Source organism: Poecilia formosa, unplaced genomic scaffold (genome assembly GCF_000485575.1).
Source record: "Poecilia formosa unplaced genomic scaffold, Poecilia_formosa-5.1.2 Scaffold130, whole genome shotgun sequence".
NCBI classification, from domain to species: domain Eukaryota; kingdom Metazoa; phylum Chordata; class Actinopteri; order Cyprinodontiformes; family Poeciliidae; genus Poecilia; species Poecilia formosa.
The window spans coordinates 1,324,535-1,349,682 of NW_006800069.1; the positions used below are offsets into that span (position 1 = coordinate 1,324,535).

The 25,148-nt window shown below is 40.1% G+C and overlaps 1 protein-coding gene across 3 annotated transcripts in view; it reads right to left on the bottom strand.

Annotated features, from left to right (window-relative positions):
- Positions 1-584: 584 nt before the first annotated feature.
- Positions 585-25,148, bottom strand: part of LOC103144659 (H(+)/Cl(-) exchange transporter 5) — a 31,200-nt gene continuing 6,636 nt past the window's right edge. For 2 of the 3 annotated variants that reach the window (XM_007561740.2, XM_007561739.1), the window contains exons 3-17: positions 16,653-16,831; positions 15,467-15,566; positions 14,023-14,210; positions 12,736-12,858; positions 11,173-11,379; positions 10,228-10,308; positions 9,116-9,350; positions 8,852-9,027; positions 8,627-8,767; positions 6,900-7,086; positions 5,318-5,460; positions 4,955-5,104; positions 4,777-4,882; positions 4,297-4,513; positions 585-1,537 (exon numbers count right to left, since the gene is read on the bottom strand). In XM_007561740.2, the coding sequence (XP_007561802.1) occupies positions 1,447-1,537; positions 4,297-4,513; positions 4,777-4,882; positions 4,955-5,104; positions 5,318-5,460; positions 6,900-7,086; positions 8,627-8,767; positions 8,852-9,027; positions 9,116-9,350; positions 10,228-10,308; positions 11,173-11,379; positions 12,736-12,858; positions 14,023-14,210; positions 15,467-15,566; positions 16,653-16,831 (2,324 nt within the window). In that variant the 3' untranslated portion in view covers positions 585-1,446. Of the gene's footprint in view, positions 1,538-4,296; positions 4,514-4,776; positions 4,883-4,954; positions 5,105-5,317; positions 5,461-6,899; positions 7,087-8,626; positions 8,768-8,851; positions 9,028-9,115; positions 9,351-10,227; positions 10,309-11,172; positions 11,380-12,735; positions 12,859-14,022; positions 14,211-15,466; positions 15,567-16,652; positions 16,832-21,673; positions 21,779-25,148 lie in introns of those variants that run through there. The other variant, XM_007561741.2, reaches the window with a different exon arrangement.

The window sequence follows — 25,148 nt, forward strand, 5'->3', positions numbered from 1 at the left end:
ACAAATAAGCAATTGACTTTGTTTTAATAAAACATTTTATTGTCTAAAATGCAATAAAGTATTCCTGTAGCATACGCTTAATCATTCATAGCAAAGACTGTAGTTAAAAAAATACTTCTAGCATGATTAACTGATTAATAATTGGAATTGATGCTTATTAGTTGAAGCTAAAACTGTTACTTAAGGAGTTCTGGGTAGAAAAGATTCAGCAACAAAGATTGTATTAATCTTAAACATAAAATGTATATATTCTTATTTAATGTATATAATGATTATTTCAACTGATTAATCGCGAGTAATTCAGCCTTATTGCGCTTATGGGTCAGTACACTCCAGTGAACAATTAAAGAATTACTAAATTAGTTGACGCTTACTTCAATAATTGATTAATCGCAATTAATCACTTCAGCCCTAAATGCAGTTGCATGATGCAATAAAGAGGTTGAAAAGTGTCTAAGTATTTCAAACAAGAATATTTGGATGTCTTGGATAAGATTCTGACAGGATTTTTAAAAATGTAGCCTGTTTAAATTAAGTTCAGCCAGCCAAAAGGAAAAACGTCAACATAAAAAGAGACAACACAATCTGTTTAAATCAGTGTAATAATTTAGTGGGGTCAACAATTTGACATTAAATTAAATCAATGTGTCATGATTCTTTAAGCCCTTCCACTGCGGCGCTCCCTTAAGGCATGGCATGGTGTTCGGATCAGAGCGGTTCTGCTACGGTGCCGGTCCGGACGGTGGCTGGTCGGTTCCCAGGCTGCCGCCAAAGTCTCAAGCATAAGGGAGACACTTGTGGGGACTTCCCAGGCGGTCGTCAATGTCTTCGTCGGAGTGTAGATGTGCAATCCTCTGCGTGGGACTCCTGAATCGATGCCCTTCGGTGTTGTGGGCGAGCCATCGGTGCATCCTCTGCTCCTGGAGAACGGCGTCTTGTCTGGACTTGCGAGGACAGCTCTGGGGCATTCGCGGAGCTTCCCAAACCTCTCCATCTTCTTTTCACCCACTTCATTTTTTAAAGTTTTTTCCCCTTTCCCTTCACCTCCTATTTTAGTTTTCGGCGTCCGTCACGTCGGATCATCTCCTCCCTCCGGTCGATTCAGGACGATTCCAGACTTCTTCCGAGTTTACACCCTCGAAAAACGAGAAAAAACACAGAGAAAGGAAAGTGCCAAAAGGAGCACACGTGAGCGAGTCGCCCACACCCACTGAAGCTCTCCGGGTGAGTCACTGCTACAGGGAGCATTTTGCTTCATTGGATCCAAGAAGGCCTCCAAAAAGAAAAGAAAAAATCACAGGAATTTCAACTCGGCCGGCCGTGAATTGTTTGTGCAAATGAACGCTGGAAGTCTCTGGTTTGAGGAGAGGTGAGGCGTGTCCGAGCTGGTGTGTGTCCTCCGTCCAGCTCTGTGGACGGGAGGTGGAAGCGTCAAATGAAAGGAGTTCAGTTGAAGAGGATGGAGTCGGGGTCTCTGTTGGCTATCTGTGCCATGTGTTTCAAGATGTCCTTTTTAGTGATGATCCCCAGCAGCCTCCTGATGACGACACACAAAAAGATGGAGGTTAAGCTCGGACTTTTAGGACGAGAAAGTGGTTCATTGTGTTGTTTTTTTGTTGTTTTTTTAATATCAGCTTCTGAAGGAAACATTCTAGAGAAAGAAACTGATCGTTTTCTTCTTATAGACACTAGACACTAGAGAAGTCTAAAAATGGGATGTACAAGTGTGGAAGGACAGGAGGAAATTGGGATCAACCCTGACTGACCCGCCTTATACGCTTGAAGTATGTCATGGTATATTTTCTTGACCCGAGTTTCAAATTTAGGTCAACTAAAGGTTCAAATCTGCTTCAGCTGAAAGGAAGGAATAGCTTAGAGCAGGGTGCCACATTTATTTTAATTTTAGAACACGTCTTTAACGTACGGCAGAGGATTAGGGCTACTGGAAAAACAACAACAAAGGACTTGGACTTTTCTCAGATTAAAGTCATAATTCTGAGAAAAAGGGTCAAGCCTTTATCTTCATTTCAACCAACAAATAAACAGAGTGATTTACTTTCAATATTAGTTTCAAAGTAAAATTCTTATCTCTTTTTTCGCCAATGCAGATCAACTAAATTCCTCTGTACCCTCAAAAGTGGATCCACTCTGATCAAAGTCTGGGCCTCGTCCTGTTGGCCTCAGAGCAGAGCATCTAAAGCAGACGTGTGTGAATCCTACAGGGGCCCGTTGTGCCTGTCGACGGCCTGCCAGAGGCCGCGCGCAATGCCGGGAAGTACAACCGGACCGAACCCCTAAAACAGTTCATTTCAGAAGAAACGTTCCAGGGGAACCCCGAGAGGAGAACGCGTTTAAGACACTTCTGCTGATGATTGCTTTAGATCCAACAAAGACACTTCACTTAAAGAGGCATGAAGAAACTTTAAACTGCAACCCTGTGGGAAATGTCAAAGGGACTTTTTGCTGAAACTAATCTGAAAGATTGTGCGCTTACTTTTCAATCTCCTCGAAACTGTAAAACAGAACAAGAAACTGCCGTTTCACACCAACACTCACAAAGAAACTGTTTAGATTAAGACTTTGAAGTTGAAACTCTCCCGGCCGCAGCCTGCGTCGGTGGTGGCATTCCTCCTGAATGAACACAATGTGCCAAAGACAGAAAATAACAAAGGAAGACCACAACATGTGTATGTAGAAGTTGTTTGGCGGTGAAATCGTGAGAATACACACAGACTTCCACTTCCAAACCACCCTGAAAGCCGAGATTCAACAAATCAGAGAGAGAAAGAAAGAGTTGAGGTCCGTTTGTCTGATTCCAAGAGAACAATATTAGACTTGTATAAAGTCTGACACGCAGCTGTACTGTGGGTGACGTGTTCAGGTTAGTGGGCCTCGGTGGAGAATGGAGTGGAAATGATTTCAGACAAAGTGAGGTAACTTTTACAATTAGCCGAGCAGCAGACTGAGTCCACTTTCTGGCTCTCTGAACAGAAATGTATCCCGATTTTCCAGCACACAGAAGAAAATCCCCACTCAGGTGTTTGTCGTACGCTCTCACAGGAGAACTAACTTGGCTAAAAATTCTGTAGGAGTCCAACAATGAGATCTCAAGCTTTCATCTGTTGCTGGAAAGTTCTAGAAAAACCAAAAATGTCAACTTTTTTTGTCCGTTTACATTGTAAAAGCCATTCAACCCATCCGTACCGCACCATTCATTCGGTCGTAGGTCTATAACTCCAACTGGTACAGCGTTTTAACACAACTGCTCAAACATTGCATCAATAATTATAACAACATTACTTAATCTCATGAGACATCATGCACACGCTCAGTCTACACCGAGGAAGATTCACTCACCTATGCATTTTAGAGAGCGACTAAAACTCAATGGCATGACCAGTTTTCGGATTACGTCAGATAATTATTTGAGTACTTGTGGACGCTAAAACGGCTGTTTGATTTTTAAGCCTGAACAGCTAGCTTAAATTGTAAAAGTAAAAAGAAAGTGACGTCACAGTAAAGCAATGTACAAATTCCTGACAGAAGAAAACTGAATTTTAACCCATTGTACGTGTAATATTCAGGAAGGGAGGACACAACACTTCAAAGATGTGACAAGTTTTAAAGTTCCAATAAATCGCCTTTTTTTTTTCATGTTTGGCCCTGTGTAACGTGTTTTTGAATCTGCTAGCATTTAAATGGCAAAATGGTTAAGTGTGTGACAGCAGCTCTATTCTCAACTCTTTCATTTATTTTCTTTTACCTTTCTTACCATCGTCTTGGCATCTGGCAGATTTTTGAAAAGCAAAAGTTCACATTTTTCCTCCAGCTTTTAGAACCTTCTGGACTACTGAATACAAAACATTTAAAAGCTGGGCTTTATTATATGTAGGTTCCGCAAATCACAAGCCACCCAACGCTGAAGCTGGCTTCTGATTAGACAGTGCGCTATGTCACTGAACTCACCATTTTGACATCTGGTACAGTTCAAAATCCACCTCTTTCAAAGGTGGCTTGAATTATGCTACATTGAACACAGACTCTTTAAAAGCTTTGTTTGTGATCTGTGTTTGTAAAATGTAAAAATAAAAACTTCCACTTCTATGTTTGGCCTCTCAACCAGGCCCAGATTAAAAACCCAAGGTCCATCTTGAAAAACCCCCAATCTAAGAGTGAGGAACTCAATGAAATTTGCAATAGCCTATTTTCAATAAAAGCTAGACTCATCTTAAGACCTTTTTCTTTAAACATCCCTCTCTCCATGGGTGTGTGTTATACAACACAAGAAAATCATACCCGTTATGTGTGACCAGACACTGGCGGAGCCCCAGTTTCCTGAAAATATCCACGGTGATGTCCATGGGTGTGTGGTCCGTGACGGTGAAGGGGCTCAGGTCTATGATGCCTCGGAGGCGGAGGGGAGGGGGCGCTTCGGGCGGCTGGGCAGGGCAGTGCTCTGTGAAGACCACTAGGGAGGCGCTGACGATGCCGTCCTGACGCTTCCGGGCGTTATCTGGCAGGAGCCGCAGAGCGGAAGAAAACTAGATGAAGAACTCATCGGCATTCCAGACCAAACGTTTTACAACTCAACCAGCAAAATAAACAGTTTCAGAGGCTAAAAACTACGACAAATATCTGCTAAGGTATACAAGAATTGCTCAGAAGCCTTTTAAACCAGGACTTAATGACAGTAAATGACAATCCTCACAATCACATAAAATGGCACAATTTGAATATTTATGTAAATTAATGTTTGTATTCAGTCGCAATCCGAACCTATTGATATGAGCAGGTCTCTTCTGAGCACAAATCCCACCAGCCTTTGGGATTCCTGCGAGACGACCACAGGGAAGCCGCTGTAGTGAGTGCTCTCTACTAACGTCTACGAAAACAACAAAAAAACACGTTAGGAGTTATTGTGTGGAAAACAAGACATCATTCAAACATACCGTACCTCCACCTCCCCTATAGTCATGGAGTCCTGAGTGAGCACAGCCAGAGCAGGGTCCCCCCTCCTCGGCCTCATCACGTCCACTGCCAGGCTGCTGTGCTCAAACTCTTCCTTCGGCTCCAGGAACGGGTAACCGTTCAGCCGTATGTGAGCCTGCAGATACAAATGAGTGAATCTCTCAGCTGTAGCTGGATTAGACATACAGGAATAGACGTGGCAGGAAAAAGAAATAAATGCAAATGCACCAGAAGAAAAGCAGAACGAGCACAAGCAGAGTCACTCGTTCCACCTTTTGATCAGATCGTTAACTGGAGATGAGGGCTAAAGAAAACACAAAAATCAAGTTTTTGTTTGCAGACACTTCACCTCATAAATTCCCTCTCTTCCAAAGGCGTCTGCCACCCATTTGCTGGTCATGGTTGCGGCCATGAGGGGAACGATGTACTCCAACCCGCCGGTCAGCTCAAACATGATGACCACGAGCGACACCGTCATTCTGGTCACGCCGCCTGCAACGGGACACGGGTCGGAACAACGTTAGACTTCGCCGACACAAAACACCACCAGCCACCTGATTGCTGCAGCTTCAGGAAAAAAACAGAAATGATTGCAGTTGCATCGAGGTAAACGGCTTCAGCCTGAATCCAATTACATGTCTCTTTGTAGCCTCGTCCTTCTGACAACAGCTGGACGGGAGATTTATGCCGAGGGTCCGGCAACCATTTTTGAGAAATGAAAACGAGCTCGTTAAGATGTCAGAAATGCAACAGATAATACGGCTCTCTGAATTGCCTCCTGATGTTTACTCTAGAAATGCTAAAACTCTTTTGGGTTTCCTGTAAGACCAGCCAATAAGTCAACGATGCCTTTTGTCCGGCCTGTCAAACATGAATAGAATTTATTTAATTAAGTTTGTGTGCAAATAAGCTCACACTGGCTCGTGTTTCTTTAGTTTTAAGCTTGATAGAAACTTAAGTAAATACTTAAACGCAACTATGTTAAAAAATGCATGCAGCACAGACGCACAAGAAAAAAGGAAACAGCAGAAGCAGAGCTGATTAACATAACATTCAGTTTCTTTGTGTACCTTGTGATTAAATATTCAGATCCGAGATTATTTACCATTTAAATCACTCTGTTCTGTGAAGGGAAGCAAATATCGGATGTTTTTTTTTTATCTAAATAAGGGTAAACTCTAGCAGGCAGTATTTAAAGGATCAAATTTACATTAAGTAATAAGAATAAAACAAAAATCTGTCTCTGTAACAAGTTTAAATATATAAGAACAATGTTTACCAATATTTATTTTCCATAAAAAGGAGCACACTTAATTTTCTGCTTTTTTCCAGTCCGACAACCCTCAATAAAAGGTCACTAATGTTACAAAGTTTTACAAAAATGAGAAGAAGAAAATAATTTTAGCACATGGAGAATAAACATTTGAAATATTTTAATTTTTTTCAATTACTAACCCTGCCCCCAACTTCTCCAATTTAAAAAACAAAGTTAGGCATCATCCCTCGTTGAAGAAACGTCAGTGGTTAACAATTTATACACACAAACTAAAAATACTTGACATTTGTTCTATCTATATCTATATCATCCCATCGCTGTTTTTTTTTTTTTAAGTTTCTAAAAACATTTCCAGGAAGGACTGAACACACAATCTTAACCAGTTCAGCATGTTCAAGCTCTACATTCTCAGAATACCACCACACAGAGACTAAAGCTGTCTTTATCGAACGGCCAAGCAGCTGCCTGCTTTTCATCAACTCCGAGCTGCTTCCGGACTTTCAGAGGAAACCGCCAAACATGACATTTGTGAAACCCCCCGTCACAAGCTAGATCTCCTGAAGGTCTCATGTAAAGTGCCAGAGATAACGCTGAGCTGCATAAATAGACTGAACTGGGCTGAAACAGCAAAAATCCAGAGAAGACGAAGCCCCACCTAAACAAGCCGCGGCCCCGACCATTGCGTAAAGGCCCGGTGTGATGCAGTCGGCTCCTGGGGAGCACCACCCTCTAAAGATGAGCCAGTCGTGGTTGTAGTAGGCCAGCTGCTCCATGCCCACGCCCAGCAGTCTGCCAGCAATCGCTCCCACAGCCATGCTGGGGATGAAGAGGCCAGAGGGAACCTGGGTGGTGATGGAAGAGAGTCAGGAGGCTTTAAGAATGCAGTTTTCCACCAGAGCAGAGTTTAAAAAAAGCAAAGTGAGAAGGTGCCTAAATTTAGGGTGTTTTCACACTTCATAGTCCGGTGGACTTGGTTTCATTTGGAACCAAAATCGTAACATTTGTGTCAAACGAACCAAAACATTTGATAAACCCGTTTCTTCCCTCGCCTGTGGTGGCGCTGCATCAGGAACCACAGAAGAAAACAACATGAAAACCTCTGAAGAAGACATGAGCAACTTACCACTTCGCAAAAGGTAAACAAAAATAGAGTAGCGTCAGATTTTAATGGTTGTAGGATTTCCCTTTTGTCTTTGGTAAATGACCACGAGCCATTTCTCCAGCTAGCGCTGTGAACACAGATGCATTTGTTCTGGTTGTATTTACACAGGATGTGCTGAGCTATAGAGTCAAGAGTCTCTGGTCCACGTCAACTGAACTGGGACATATATATTTAGATAGACCAGAGCTTGCATTCTTGGTCCTCAACAGATTTTGATTGCACATTCACACCAAACAGGTCTGGTATGAATCCACCCTAAATCTAATTTGTGAAAGTTTAATTTAAAAGTTACATTTAAGGGTGAATTCACACCAGCCATGTTTGGTCCACTTTAACTGAACTTTAGTTCATTTGGCTAGAAAGTCTGGTTCACTTGGGGAGGTGTGAATATGCAGTCGAACTCTGGTCCACCTAAAAACTTTGGTGTTCACTGTTTGGTGGACGTGAACTCAAGTGCGGTTCTAATGCATATATGTGTATGTCAAGTGAACCAGAGACCACTCCAAAAGCAGTAAGCGGACTATAGAGCATGGTATTCTGGGTAAATGCCAACAAAACAAACACAAGAGTCCATCGTTAATAGGAGAAATGGCTTTTGGTCTTTTGCCAAAGACAAAAGACAAATCCTACAACCTCTTAAGATCTGACACTACACCATTTTTGTTTGCACTTTGTGAAGAAGGATTTTGTGCTCATGTCTTATTCAGAGGTTTTATTTGTTGTTTCCTTCAGTGGTTCTTGGTGCAGCGCCACCACAGGCGAGAAGATGATCAGATTTTTCAAAAGATTTGAATAGTTTTGACACAGTGCAGTGTGAAAATGTAACAAATGTTGCAATTTCAGTGTCCAATCAAACCTGACTCAGTTGTGAAAACACTCTAGCACACATAAAACTCTTTTTACAAACATAAAACATTTACAAGGAAAGAAAAGAATCTTGTATTTCAGACATTTTTCCATTTCTACTGAAAAAAGTTCATGATGAATGAAAGGGAAGTACGTCTTTAAAATGTGGCTGCAGTTTCGTATAGTGAACACAGTTGTAGCTGTGGTTTCCTCACATGCTTAGCAATCCCACAGAGTCCACAGCGGGGGAAAAACACCACGAGTTCAAAGCGGAGCGATGACGATTTAACAAGCAGCTAAGTACAAACGGCGATATAAAACGTCTACAAAGCACCTCTCCAGAAAGCGAGAGCTCACGTGTGTCCTGAACTGACCTTCATGCCAAAAGTGATCACAGTGATCAGGATCTTGAAGATGAGGGCCAGGGCCAGCTGCCACAGCGCCGTGTAGAGGCCTGCCCCTGCTGGCCGGTCAGCCAGGTTGTTATCGACGCCCGTTTCTGATGTGTTGACCGGCTGGAAGTGAAAAATGGAAAAAAAAAAAAGATGTATTATCCATAACTTAACTTGTCTTACTGAGACAAAGAGCCACCTGCTGACCTGTTTGTAGCCACACAGCTGAGAGGAGTCCAACAGGGAGCAGTCATTGAAAAGCTCGGATATGAGCTCGGCTCCACTCATTCTGGTGTAACTGTTGGGAAAGGCGATCAGGGCGGTTACCGCAGTGACCAGCAGCACCTCGATGACCGGGTAGTGCCCGAGCCGAGTGGTTTTCCCTGCAGGACGAGCACGGACAAGCCGATTAGTACACACACATATCAACAAAACACAAAGAGTAAAAAGGTCACAACAGGCAGCACTCACGCATCCTGCACCATGCGATGTTGGCCTTGATGAACAGCGCCCCCCAGAGGCCGCCGAATATCCCCAGCAGGATGAAAGGTGCCAGCTCCAACAGGTGCCACGGGGCGTGGAACTCCACGTAAAACAGCACCAGGCGGCTGTTTCCGAACGGGTTGATGGAGCGCAGCGTGAAGGCCGCCACCAGGGCGGCGAAGAACGAACGCCACAGGGTTTTCAGGGGGAAGTAATAACTCACCTGGGGGGGGGGATCAAGAAGTAAGTAAAAGGTTGGGTTTTTTGCCTATATATGCGCAAAGGATTATTAAAAATATTGATTCAATGGGAGAAGCTGTAAAAATACTACAGTGGCTTGAAACTGCATTCAAACCTCCCAATGTTTGTCACATTTTGATGCATTACATTGTATTAAACTTGGATTTTATGTTATAAACCAACTTAAAGCAGTGCTAAATGTCCAGTTTTACTTCTCAATGTCACATAGTACTGTGCATGCTGGTGAAAAATAATTGTTTTTCTCTCTTCTTTACAAGAATATCTTCTTCCACATGTTTTGTATTGTTTTCTTTCTCCTTTACTTCTTAATTACGAACTTTTATGTTGTTTTGTCACATAAAGACTGAAGTTTGTGATTACAAAATGAGACAATGTTAGAGCATATGAATATTTTTGCAAGCCACTGTACACTTATTTTCAGTTTAAATGCCTACTAGTACACAGAAAACATCTTTAGAAAATAAACAAGATTAACAAATGAGTTCAATTTTGAAGCAGATCTGAAATAACGCACTCCCCTCCCTACATCATAATTTGTTCCTGTCATTGAACATTTTGTTCTTTAATAACCAAGAGCTGCCAAGAACACAATGACTCTCCGAACTATTGCAGCAAACGTTTATTCCCGGTTTATCACGTCTTAATTAGCTGCCAGCGTGCGTTCGCTCCAGTACAAAGTCACACGGCTGGGAGAGAACAAACAAGGAGGGAAAGCCAGACGCGACTAATTCAAGTCATCTGTGTCATCTGGTGCCGATAACTCTACTGGCTCCGTAGCAGGACAGAGAAACAGGTATGCACACTGCAGCTCATTGTTTATTTCTCAACTTCCTACCCACCTCCTCCAGACTGAACAGGACTCCCCCTATGGGAGCGCCGAAAGCCACGGACACTCCGACTGCGGCTGCCGCCGACAGAACCTGCAGGAAGAGGGGGAAAAAAAACGGAGAGCGTTTCAGAACAACAGATCCATCCGAACCAGAAGCACTGGGAAAACATCTGCTGACCAGGATCAGATGATGTTTACGACTCGCTGCTCAGAAAGAATGAATCGGCGGAAACGTCACAACCGAGACGCAACGACAACACTCTTCAGTGTGGACGTTGTTACTGAGGGAAGATGTGTGAAACTAGGATATTTCCAGTATCAATAAAGTGTTTAAAATAGAAAGTGAAATGTCTGAAGATTCTGAACTATTGCAAGTCATTGGGGAGATATTTAGCTATACTTAGCCTTCAGCTAATCAAGATAAAGGCTAAATATTACTGTGTGATAGTGACTGTTCTCAGCCTTTAATCCTAATATAAATAATTAATTCCTGATCAGCCACAACAGAAAGGCTTCAGATGCACTTTTATAGTTAAAATAAAGTCTGAAAGTTTAAGAAAAACAAATATACATATATAAATTGCAGATTTTTCTTCACAAATGATCAGAAATACATTTCATATCTTATCTTACGGTGCACAAAAATAAAAATTTGTTTTCTTTTATCTATCTGAAGAAGTAAACAAGATATTCTGTAGTTATGTTCAGCTGGTTTTTATCTAAAATGTTGATGTGATTGCAGATTGATTGCTTTTTAGAGAAAATGATTTGTTTTTACTCTCAAAATGTAGTCTTTACGTTTTAACTTTAAATGTAGTTACATGGTTGGAAGAGCTGCCAAGAATACAGCTTCAGTTTGCTTAAACTTCAGTCTACCTTGAACAATCACTTGGTGATGTCCAACAACAAAAAAAGAAAATAAACCATCATTCCATCAGCAAACACAGCAGCCCACCTCTCGCCGTTTGGCCTCGTTTTTGCGGTATTTGGTGAACAGATGGCAGAGTATGTTGGCACAGCAGCAGGCCACGTGAACCAGAGGTCCCTCCTTCCCCAAGCTGAGGCCGGAGGAGACGGCTAAGACCAGAGTGATGGTCTTTATGATCAAGGTCCACTTCCCCAGGTAGCCACGAATGATGAACCCACTGAGGATTGTTTTAATCTGAAAACGACAGGGAGAGAGAGGAGGAGGGGTGTGAACGGACAGGTTTTCCATTCCAAAGACGACGACATGTTTAGACTTTGGTGAGGAATCGCTTCAGACGTGTGTCTGCTCTCTCTCTCAGAGTTAAAAACCCTAAAAAAAAAAAGGGGGGGGGGGGGGGGGAGGAGAATAAGTTCCCTTTTTTTGTTTTGAGAATATTTTCTTTCAAATAAGACATTAATCTCCTGACCGCGGGCCTCCTGACCAGAGTCTGACCTGCGAGAGATTACAGTCAGAGGAGAAAACGATCCGAGTACGTGAAACTAGCCGCAGCCAGAGGCCGACAGCTTCGTTTGGGTTTTTTATTCCGAGATGGATCAATCAGTGAGACTTTTGGGACCACACAGAACAGTTTAAAAAAAAAGAAAAAGAAAAGCCTTTATCTGTTCACTTCTTTAGAAATAAAAAGTGGAAACAGAAGATTAAGTGCTGGAAGAGGGACGAGGGAGGGTTTAATAAACAGTCTATGCTTTTAATTCTTGGGTTTTACATAACAAGGCATAAGAGAAACAATCTGATCTTTATCAGGTTCTAAAATTATTTGATTACTTTTTAACCATCAGTATGACCACCTCTGTAGAAGTTTACTGGTTTGACACTTAAAATTGTGTAACAACAGAAGCCCAAGAGAGAAAGTCAGAAGCAATGACTTTAGACTTTAGAGAACCAAATTGCCATTTTGGTTTGTGGCCTTTATCTGGGACAATACAAAAGATTATCCGTCATCATCCGATTAATCAATTAATCATCAGAATAATCTCTAGAATAATCACTTACTAAAATAATGGCCTTAAAACACAGCAGCATTTTTAGCTAAATCCTTACACTTACTACTAGGCATGGTGGTGGAGGGGTAATGATGTGGGCTTAAAAGACTCCAGGCATTGCAAAGGTCCAAATCTCAATCTGTAGTTGCCGAAACAAACATCGAGAAAGCAATGCTGCAAAGTAAAGTGAGTCAAACTCCCTTAAAGAGGGAAGACACTAAAAATCATACAGAGTCACCAGAGTGCACTGGATTTAAACACATTTAAAAACTGGTGAAGACTAGATTTTTTTCTAGAACTGAAAGAGAAAAAAGAAAATCAAATTCTGCTATTTAGAATAGAAAAATAATGTTGGTTCTCCCATTTGATCTAAAACAGGAAAAGTTTAGTCTGATTTAATGTCAGACACTGAGAGAAAAAGGGTTTGTTCTTTTTTTGTGATGTATGTAAACATGTGGCTGTAACTGTAGGAGAAATCCAGTCAGTGACGGAAGAAAATATAGACATAAAACAGATTGGTGTAACACAACATGAGGTCCACTTTTACCTCTGGTATTCCTGATCCACAGGCATACGGAGCGAAGGCCCTGACCAGCGTCACGGCCAGGAATGAGAAGAGCAGAGCCCAAAATATGTACATCAGGTAGTTCACTATGTAGGCAAACGGGCCCTGAAAACACAACAAGCACATTTATTAACTTTATGAAGTAAATGTAAATATAAATCCAGTCAGAGAAAGAAAAAAAAAAAAGTCTAACGATGACATGTTGCAGCCAGTAGATGGAACCCAAGCGTCATTATCACTTATGTTGCTGTCCAAGTTGCTGAGATTCTCATTAGGACATAAAAACATGCAGCTTTCGAAGACTGGTTGTGACAATAAGGTAGAAAAAAAGGTTCTCAAGCTCTTTATGTCCTTTTTCAACACAATTAGAATCAAGATGTTCACATCTATGTCCGTTTAGAGCAGAACTCAAAGATGTTCCTAAAAAAAAACCCAAACATATTCAGCTGCTTGATAACAGTTGTTTTACGAACAAACGAGGGAAGTGCTTCAGTTTTTGTCGATTATTGAACTTTTAGAATTTGCAGCAGCTGCAGCGTGCCACACCAAAAGGAAAATAATGGTGATTAACGGGTGTGAAAAACAACTTAAACTCATTTATATTCTGCTTTTTCTCGTTCTTTTTAACTCTACCAGCAGTCCCGTTGCCATGACAACCGACTGACAACAGCTCCACGCACCCACAGAGCAGCGATTATGTTCAAGAGTATCATGAATGGACATCAAAAATACACATTTTCCACACAAAAAAGGGTACGTAAAAACACCAAAACAAAGTATGCAGTCAGTCCGTTACAGTTTCAAGTTTTCAGGCCTGATGTTTTTTTTTTTTCCTTGCAACAGTTAAGAAGTCACAGTCTGAACACAGCGGTCATTGATTGGCTCGTTTAAACACCTGGTCTACTGATGATCTGTCAGAAAATGGGTGTGTGGATCACCTTTTTTTTTTTTTTTTTTAATGAACCAAACAAATTGAATTCCACAGCACATCTACATGTTAAGTTGTCATAGTCAAGCTAGTATAACTAACCACTTCCTCACTTTTTTTTAATTCACACTGATATGTGAAATATGATACTCTGGGAGTGTTATCTTGCTGCTTTAGTGTTGAAAATTAATAGTGAAACATTGTGCCCCTATTTTCAGATTCTTTGTGTGATGGTACCACCATCGATACTCCCTACTCAATGGCACATGTGTGGCGCACAATAAGTCACCTGATGTCCAATCCAGTAATATTTATCAATACGTGTGACCCTTTGGAACTACCTGAGCCGTTCCTGCTATGAGTTCAGCCCAGCTCTTCCACTGCGGACAGCGGTCCCTCTCCTGGAAAGTCGTCTCGTTGGACGTCCAGCAGCAGTGCTCGTGGTTGAACCAGAAGCCGATGAGACACACCCCTTCTTTCAGGTCCGTCATCCAGTGAGCTGCGATGTCGATACCACCAGCGAGAGAACCTGCGGGTCAGAACGCGGCACTCAGGACTAAGGCTATTTGTGGTTGAGCGCACAATATTTTTCCAGGTTGTGTTCTGAGTTGTGTTCCAATTTAAGTGTATGAGCATCCTCAACTGTTTTCCAAGCCAACGTGGTGTGCATTGACAAAGTAATTATACCCCCAGTGAGGACAGCGAGCAAGAAGATGTGCTGAGATGTAGTTTTCCCTCACACACAATGATTTGCATGTAGGGAAAACAGTTACATTTACATAATCAAACTGTCTAATCTGAACAATGAATCTTCCTCGAGGCGACATGGTAGTCCTGGTTTTGACTCCTGGTTATTCTGCCCACAGGTTCTCCCAGCCTGAGTTGATGATCTAATGGCTGCTTCTCTGAATAATACCCTCCTTGCCTGATTTGTCGGTATAGATGGTCGGTGCATCCGGGTTAGGAGTTGTGTTAAATTCAGACATTTAAAAAAAGGAAAAAGAAGTTTGAGCTTTAAGTTTCTCCCCTGCTTTATCCATAAAAATGATGTACTACTTTGTGTAGTTCTTTTATATAATAGCAGAAAAACACTCTTAACTTTGCTGCTGTTATGTTACAAAAAGTGTAAACTCTTCAGCAAAGTGCTTGGCCTGCTTTCCCTGAGACCTAAGCCAAGTTTCCTGCTGGGCTTCCGGTCAATCTGCAGAATAATCATTTTCTTAAAAAAAAAAAAAAAAAAAAGTCACCTTGCCTGTTTTCAGCGCTGTCCCAGTTCTATTTTGTGACTCTACACCTGCAGTTTTTCACCTTGTGGAAAATCAAAACTCAACTGTTGCAGGTTCATTTTCTTTAAAAAAAAAAAAAAAAAAAGTCACCTTGCCTGTTTTCAGCGCTGTCCCAGTTCTATTTTGTGACTCTACACCTGCAGTTTTTCACCTTGTGGAAAATCAAAACTCAACTGTTGCAGGTTCGTTCTGCGGCAATGAACCGAAGAACCACTCTGGATTTAACAGAGCTTTGTCTGGACTATTGACACTGTAAATATGACTCATTTTAACTCTACCTGCTTTCAGAAATGTTGAATCATTGCTGTAATGACTGGTATCAGCTACAACATTTGGGACGAATAAAGTATTTTTGAATATAATTGCACTGAACACCCAGTGTTTGACGATTTAACTGCAAGCTTTAAGCATCCAAGCATCTCATCAGGTGTAATGTACATCGACCCACCCACCATTTAGGTAAGCTTGTAATTACGTAAAGGTTGAGTGTGTGAACTACCTGCCATGAGTCCCACCAGCAGCATGAGCAGCCATCCAGAGAAGGCATCGCTGACGCTGTGCAGCAGGGCCACAGTCGACTCTCGGCTCTTATTGGTGATCTGCAGGGTGACAGAGACAACAAAGTGCTTCTTACTTTATTTAAATGACACAGTAACAGAAATTGATTGAATAAAGAGCAACAAAAATACACTTTTACCAACATATACATAAAGTGCATATGTCACTAAATTTCCTGCAAATAGAACATATTTACAGTAGGGCTGAAACGAATAATCGGATTTATCGTGATGAATCGATTACTAAAATAATTGTCAGTTAACTAACTAAGTATATGGGCTCTAAAAAAGATAATTTGCTGAAAACACAACAAAGCAGTAATCAAACGTGTTACTGCAATTAGGGCTGAAACGATTAACCAACTTAATCGTGATTAAATGATTATTGAAATAATTATCAACTAAATTAATAACTGATTAATCATTAATTGGAGTTTACAGCCTAAAGAAAGTCAATGTTCTTAAAGAACACCACATTCAGAGAAGTAATTAAGCCAAAACTGTGCAAAAAAATATGTACATTTTGCACATGGGATTTAGAAGAAATACCTGTCTGTAAAGACGTAATTTCAAAAGGAATTGAATTGTTAGTCAGCATCTTTTAATGTACTTCAAATACTGTATAAAATAAGTTTAAATGAAAAATATGTAGAATGTGCTAATTTTTTTTATCTGATTAATCGAATAATCGTTTAGATTAAATTGATAACTGAAATAATTGATAGCTCCAGCCCTAATTTACATAACCTTAAAAGAAAACTCTATACATTTTATACTGTTTTGCCTTAATTACAGCTCTTAATACGTAGTTCTTTCTACGTATTAAGACCTATTTAGAGTAGAGTTAATGATTAATCAATTGCTAATTTGATTCATCACAATTGATCAGATTAATCGTTTCAGTTTTGGTTTTTAAATTGTCAACATTTGATGCACGGTTCTTTGATTCCTTTGTAGCAGTGCGTTCACTTTCCTCCAGAGATCTGAACCCGACTCCGTTACGCCTTAGCGACACCTCCATGCTAACACCTTCGACATAACACACATGCCTTCTAATCTCAAAGTAAACACTTCTTTATCCCAGATTCTTGTTTAATCTTGCTCTATTCCTTCAAATGCACTGCGTACCTCTCTGTGTCTGTCGCGGTCCTTGCTCTTCTCCCTGACCCAGTCGATGGTGTTGAAGTCTTCGTAGGTGCCCACCCCAGGCAGCGGGTCTTCCAAAGGGTCCACTAACTTAGTGGGGCCGCTCCCGTTCATACCGGCTGCTCTGCTGCTGCTGCCGGCGCTGTACTCATCATAACCTCCTGAGGGAACAGAGGTGGAAAAAGGTAAAGGGAGGGGGGGGAAGAGAGAGAGAATTAAGATACATGGAAGTCAATGATCAACTCATCGGTTCTGACTTCATTGTTGTGTTTTAAAATAGGTCACTTTCTGTTTTGACCTGCCACGGTTCTTAAAAACAAGGGAGCCGCATGAACTTTATCACTTGCGCTGAGGTACAAGATCTGGTCTCTCACTCACGCACGCACGCACACACACTCACACTCGCACTCACACTCACACTCACGCAGTGTTTCTCAGTGTTTTTCCATTTAGATGGTGCAGTAAAGTGCAATTGCATGAGGCACAGGTCTTCCCTGCCAGGAGTGACTAATGCACCTAATGGATGGTGCACTTAAAATCATCACCAGGTTTGACTACAGAAAAAAAATTAAATAAAAAATCAAACATATTTTCAGCATATTCATGATAACTGAGCACAGAGTAGCTTAGTTCTATCAAGACTAGACAGGAAATTAATCTGTAACAGAAAACTTGCACTTAAACATGCTGATGTAATCATAAATCAAGCGCACAGCGGCGCTTTTGTTTACAGAAGTCTTCCACAGAGAAAGCGAGATTGTTTTGGCTGCTTCCACTTCCTGTCACTTTGTCATGTCATGTGCCGTTTGTGACACTTAAATTAAATCACTGAGTTCATGAACCAAGAGACAAGCTTTTTATGTACATTTCGTCTGCAAAAGATTAACTAAGGCTGCATCGATGGATGAAACAAATCAATGAGTCACCGATTTTTAAAAAACCTGACATGCCAATTCTGATTGATACCAATTGTTTTCCTGTGGAAAAAAAATACTAAACATAGTGACAAAGTCTGTGAGTACTGGCTGATCAATCTCCCAAAATTAAGGATATTGGACCAAATTTCCTCATCAGTCGGTTGATTTGCTGCGATAAGCTTAAATTTATGATGTTTTAAAATAAAAGAAAATCTGATTGGGATAGCTTTAGGAAAGTATAAATAAATTCAGTATTTATGTTTCAAAATGGACTGAATGATTGGAATCCATATTGTGCACGATAGTGTAGCCACTTTAGAGCAATATTCTAGTCTCTTACTGAATGCAATTAAAAAGTTAGAGCTGAAAACAAAGTGATGAATTTTTCTCATCACTTTCATTGATAATTTCAGGCCCATATTGTCAACAATGCTGATGTGATGTAATTTGTTTTTTTTTAAGCTATCGAGTCAAAAAAGAAAAATCCACAGCAGTGAAATGTATATTATTTAATAACTCTTATCTGTATAGATGACAACTGATCAGGGATCCATCAGCTGGGGAAAACCTGAAAAGAACGCAAGAAATAAAAAAAGCAGTGCATGTAATGGAAAAGTGTCATAACCATCCTTTTTGACACTATTCTCTTGTTCCGTAACTTAAAAACACTTTACCATAACGTACATCAGAAACTCATTCTGGAAAAAGATCACTTTCTATTTTTTTTGTTTTTGTCCATCATGACAGTTAGGAAAAAAATTCATATATATAAACATATATCCACACAGACGCATAATTACAGGCTTGGTGGTCGGTAATTGTTTAGATTTAACTATATCTGACAGAACCAGCAGATGTTTTAAAATTGCCACATCTGGTTTATTACTAGCTGGAGGCAAATGTCTGAGCTTGATTTTGTTTCATGACACCAACAGCGTACAGTTCACCGTACTTTTCACCAGGGTGACCGTTTCCCCTCACTGTGGTCTTCTCCAGGAATGTGTAACGCAGAGACTTACCCTGGCAGCTTCAACCAAATTAAAGTCAACAACGTTCACAACAAGATTATTCCTGCAAAATGGTTTCAGACTCATGTAGAAGAAAAATGATTTCTTGCCTTCAATGAGGAAAAGAAGCTGAGAGCAGTACATAATGTGGTAAAAATGACATGCAGGAGGTCGACTGTCAGCGTTTCTCCCAATAAATGTTTGGATAAAAAAATGAATTCTGATGGATTCTTTTTGAGGATTTTATTTTTTTAATAAAAATTTTTTTTATATAATCTATTCCTTAAAATGACTAAAAAACAAAACTAAAAAAAAAAAACATCTGGTGCTCTTAGAAGTCCTGCTGAAATTAGAAATTAACCACATGAGTGCACATATGTTAATGTTCAGATATATGCAGATGACGCTGTGGTTTTTAAACAACGAAGAAAACAATATCCAAGAAGCACCTTTGATTGTGGAATTGGGACTTTTTAAAAAAAAAATATTGTTTGTTATTGACTAGTAAAATACTGAGTAGCATGTTCTGTTAAACAAATTAGATGATGTTATTCCACTATATTAACATTATAGATAAATACCTTGATTACTGCAATGGCATTTTAAAATAGATCAAATTTTAAAAGCTTAATATTCAAGTGAGCTACAAAAGCTTTTTAATAGAAAATCTTAACGTTTGATTGCTTCACCACACAGAAGCAGATCCCAATGAAAACAGGAAGTAACACAGGAAGTCAGGCCCTTTTAGCTCGAAGCTCATACAGATGGGTAATTAAGGGGGTAAAACAACAATTTCCGATAAAATATAATTGTGTTTTTATTTCTGTGTTTTACTTGAGAACAAGTTAAAGTTGGAGGAGGCAGGTCCAGCTGTCACTGTGAATACACTGTAAGAGTTACTTCTTGCAACAGGCTCAACCTTGGCCGAAACCTACAATATAAATGCACCTGAGGCGAAGCAATCACTTTAATAATATTTGATTTTGGTGATTTCACGGTGACAGAGTATGAACTACAGCGTATTTCAGAATGTAAATACATTCCCCGACCATCCAGAAACGCAGCTGGAATCCAGAATTCCTTCACACTTTGCCGCTGAAAGAGCTCCTATCTGCACAGTCGTCGGCATGTCGCACCAAATCCAGCTCTGTAGAAAAATGTTGCTGCGCATTAAAAGCAGAAGTAGCTTTTCAGCCGTCACCTGAACTGACAGGTTAAACTGGTCTGTACAGTGGACTAACGAGAGCGAGTAATGGCAGAAGTATGTTCCTCTGAGGCCGCGCTGACCTGAACACCGACAACATTCAGGGCAATTTGCTGTGACAAAACTGTTGTTTCAGAACTGACTTTAAGTTTAAAACTTACAGAAAACTGCAAAGACTGGGGTGAAATCAGAAAGCTGCCCGATAAGAAGCATTAATATAAGCTGATCTGACGGCATAACTGTGGAAGACGAGACACTAATGTAACAAGAAAGAGCTCATTTTTCACCGTGGCGCCTAATGCTGATTTTTTTTTTTTTTTTAGTCAGTTGATAGATACTTCATGCCAGAGTGCTAACAGGTCTTGCTAGCTACAAAAACTTTGGGTGCAGATGTTGTTACTGTTAGACTCAAAGTTAGCCAGGTGGAGCAACAGTGGCGTGTTTGAAAATGAAGCCATAAAAGTTACAAAGGATAAAAGAAGCTGTTGAAAAAGAAAAGGTTTCCAGTTTGGGTCATTACCCAGAATCAGTCGTCCTTCACAGGACATCAACTTGTACCTGCAATCGAGATGTTTGCTTTCAGCGAAATAAGCCTGGAGAAGACAACAGGGAGGCTGAACTGAGCGTCATTTTGTCCTTTTGAGGTGGTTTTGGACGTCTCTGTGGTCTTTTGGAAATCTCAAATGAATACACTCAGAGACTGTGTTTAAGGTCAATAATGCTAACTGTGCTAACGTCTATTCTAATTATTTTACCCTTGATTTAAATAATAAACCCTACATGTTACTGTGACTGCTAGCTTAACCACACAGTGTGACATCGCCCCTGCTGCTAATAAACTCAATTAATGAATGTTCAGAGCAAGAAGGCTAGAAAGAAACATTTAAGGGATTCACCAATATGAAAATTTGGGCCGATATCTGATATTTAAACTTTATGTTAGAGCCAATAACCGACATTTACCAATATTTTATATCAGACATTTTCCTAGTCTTGTGTCTGACTGACACTGTCACATGACCAAACAAATATCATATGATCAACCTCTGACCCTCCAGAAATATCAACAAGACGGAAATAAATATTGGTTGTTACTATCAGCCAAGTTTTATTCATTCTATTTTATTCCTAAAATAAGGACCCGGGTTTTTTTTTTTTTTTTGCCATTTGATTTTTTTGCCCAATTCACCTCTTGGTCAAAGGAAATTACTTAGACCATTATTTCAGGAAGGTTGAAAACATTCATTGCAACATACTCAAGCATTTAGGATACCGTTCATCTCCTGAGGAAAGACACACAAAAAGAGACAACAGTGAACAAGTTTCCTCCGTGTCTGAAGAAGATTTGTGGGAATATTTTTGGGGGCTAAAATAATAAAGGTGTGTTGTGTCCACCTTGCAACAGGATGGATATTCTCTCAGCTTTGAAGTCACAACAGAGTCAGCAGAGCCTTGAGAAATCACAGTCCAAAGACTAGAAAAGGTACACAGAACCACCTCACTCAGATTAAAGATAAAAAGAAAAAAGCTTCACCAAAGTCAGATTTCGTCTGACCCCTTTCACTATTGTGCAACCTGAAGCAGTTACTGGACCCAAATCATATGACGGGTAGTAAATGTACCTAATGATTAAACTCTGCTGTGGAAAAGTTAAAGTCAGCATCTCGTGCACAGCAGAGAGAACCACTTAAACAAGATGAAATGATTAAAACACAGGAAGCAGACGATTAGGCAGATCTAGCAGCTGTACAGAACGGGATGGACAAATACCAACAACTTGTTCTTAATGGCACGAGATCTGCAAGCGGTTCGACGAGAAAAACACGTCGCCTTTTAAGCCACATCGCCGGGACGCAACAGAAATGACTAACTCACCATCCGCCACCAGTTCCTCCTCATCCAGCTGCTTGCTCCAGAACTCCCAGCCCATCTCTCGTTACGCTCCCCCCACCCTCGCTCAGGATCCGCCGTCGAGCCAAACTGGAAGTATCTTCCTTCTCCTCGAGGAACAAGCCCCAGCGCAGGTCCCTCCCCCCTCAGTATGTGGAGCTGACTCGTGACTGGCTGAGCTGTCTGGGAAGTGGATGGTGATTTGCTGAAGTATTTTTACAGGTCTTGAGTAATGAGCTTACTGTACGTTTGGGGAGGCTGAGAGGTAGGTGAGTGTGGAAATAAATTAGATTGCAGAGTTTAAAAAGGTGAAAGACTGCATAAACAGATGAGTTTATGTTGTACACAGAGCTGCTGAATGTCAGGGTGACTCTACCTGGTTTTCACTCAGTTCTGGGAATCTAAATGTTTTTCAAAGGTCTCATCGTTTTTCATGGTTTAATGAATAAACACAATACAAAACATTTCAGCAATCTTGGATGATACACTTTACAACTCAAGTGTCTCCGGGCTTTCAGTGTTCAAACTGAAATAAAAAAGAAGCTACTGTGCTATCAGAAGCAACACTTACAGTCCAGACATCACACTGAAGATTATCTTTCCATTCTGACCTGATTAGACTGCAATATTACACCAGTTATGTAAAAGTGCACCGATCACACTGATTTCTACTTTTATTTTAAGTCTGACCTGCCGATTCAGATTTTAAAGGGAAACATTTTTTGTGAAAGTTTGAATTACAAATTATTCTCCTTAATACAAAAAGGTACATCTTCTTGACTTTTTAAACTGAATTTTATAAAACTCAAGAGAGAAGCACGAGACGACATTACTTTTATTGGTTAATTTATACATGAAAAGCGAGAGTTCTTAGTTTTGATGCAATAATCAGGATTTAGAGGAGAAATAATGTTTTAAAAGTCAATAATTTCAGCTAATCTGGGGGAAATTAGCAGATTCTAATATCTGGCCAATTAATTGGTGGATCTTGAGTACTTCATCGCATTTTGAATTTAGAGGTTTGTATATTAAATTTAACTTTAAGTTTTAAGTTTCACTAAGCTTAAGATATATATATATATGTTTGTGTGTATTTTGTGAGGCATTTCTGCATTTTTTTTGTTAAATTTAATCTCTTATAAACTGAAATAAAACATTTTATCTGTTATCCAATATCCTTTTAGGTAAGGACGCATTAAAAAAACAATAAATAATAAAATAAAGACTGGTGGATGTAACTAACGGTGAAAGTAACATAGCATAAGCAAGTAGTTTGCATCAACAGTCTTCAGTGTGGATGTTGTTACTGAGGAAGGGAGATTAGAAGTACTAAAAGGGGAGTGACATTTCAGCGAACAGGAAGTGGTTCAGCTTCGTCCATTTAAGCTTTCAATGTCTCTCTCATGCATTGTGTGATGTCACCTCTGCTCTCAACGTAAATAATTAATGCTCGCTCACCACAAAAAGGTTCCTCAAAGCCCCAGGAGAACCAGGATAAATAAACAATAGATCACAGCTTTGTCCTCTGAAATACTTGGTTAGACATGAATCTTACTTGTTTTGTTTCAAACATGAAATGTTACTAATAATTTGTAAATTCAGCAACAAATTATTTTCCCCAAAAATTATTCTCCTGTTATTGTTGTTTCATCATCTTTTGATATACGCCGGTCTTATTTCCTTACGGAAACGCCCTTCATCGTTAGTTGAAAATAAGTTTGACTCTAAATCCAAGTTACTCTTTTGCTCAAATATTGTGCAATTATTTGTTAGTCTTCAGTCAGAGGCTTAATCAGATTCGTTGTAAGATTGACTGCTACTGAAAATCCTTCCTGACTCATAAGACACTTGGATGACACAAGTTATGACAACATTTAAAATGTCTCTTTGGGATAAAAAAGATATTTTAGAACTGAAAGCATACGCAAGATTTATTTTCAAAACCATTTTATTTCTAAAATGACCACCTAACTACCAGGAACACAATAGCTTCATATTTAGAGAAAATGTTTTGTTAATTTTTCTAAGTTATGATTTATCATAAATACAGGTAGGATTCTACCAAAGGTGAGAAAAGACCAACTTATTATGATGTCACACAAAAACTGGAACTTTACCAAGAAAGAGCTTCTGAAGATCTGCTCCAGAAAGTTACTGAACAGCTACTGAAAATGGTTTTCCCACCATTTCCTCCACTTGTAAGACTTAAAAGTCCAACATTTGTTGTTCACTGGGAGGTTCCCACACGCTTTCTGCCGCAACCAAACCCTCACGAGTTTCCAGAACAATTCTCCTCTCGGCGTGACGTCAGAGGACATCTTTCCCGTAATGTTCAAAAACATTTAACAATCTGTTCCCAGTGGGAGCGCTTGTGCTTTACTCCATGTCATTTGTTTATGTCAGCGCACCGCGGATGATTTCATGCATTTAAAAATAGGTCTGATCAGAGATCTCTCTTTTTTTTGTTGTTTTTTTTGCCCATTAATTATTTACATACATGCACAGAGGACCGGAGGGTTGAGGGGAAGGAGGGGATATTTTCCTTTGCATCCTGGGAACTTTGTGTACAGAATCTTTTAATATTTCTCTGAAGTTCAGGAAGATTTTTGATGCGATCTCTTGGATCGCATTTCTGCCAAAACACGCACTGCTTCAGCAGAAGTACATAAACGAAGGTGGATAAGACGACGCAGGTTCAAGCTAGAGTTCGAACTTTGAACTCTTAAGGTCTGATAGCCATGGGAACATGCGTTTCATGTGACCTCAATGACGGTGGCTGCATAATGTCTGGATTATTGATTGTAATTACTTTGACACTTTGAATTTTAATCACATTTACAAGGTCAGAGGAAATTGAATGAAGATGGCATCAGTCCAGACCATGTCTCTTAATGTTTTTTCTTGAGCATAAGTTCATTTTCTATTTAGCTAAAGATTTAAAAGAAACGTTCCTCGCCGGATTTAGAGAGACGAAGACACAGTAATGGATATGAAAGTGAGAAAAGAGCCAAAAAATGTACAGTAAATGTCATCGCAATATCCAAAAACAGCATCGGAATCGCGTGTTGTCCTGATGCTATGCCGCCCTAATTCACAGTATTTGCCCAGTTCATGGCTTCTAATCATTACAGTCATTATCACATGTCAAGAGGCTCACGGTGTGACTAAGCCGATCTGCTATTTGAACCACTCAGAGGACCGTAAGCCAATATGCCCAGCAATAAAGTCATTAGAGGCAATAACAACACACTAACTGGTAATAAATCCAACAAATACATTTACACAGTCGAGATTGAGAGCAGTAAAAAGAGCAATGCATGCAAAATGAGAAAGATAAAAGCTAACTGGAAATTCAGCAAATTAAAGAGGAGAAAAAGCCCTCCGCACTACTTAAGGGGTGAAAGCATCCATATGAATGTCTGAATACATTTTTCTTGTTTTACAACCCAAGAATGAAACT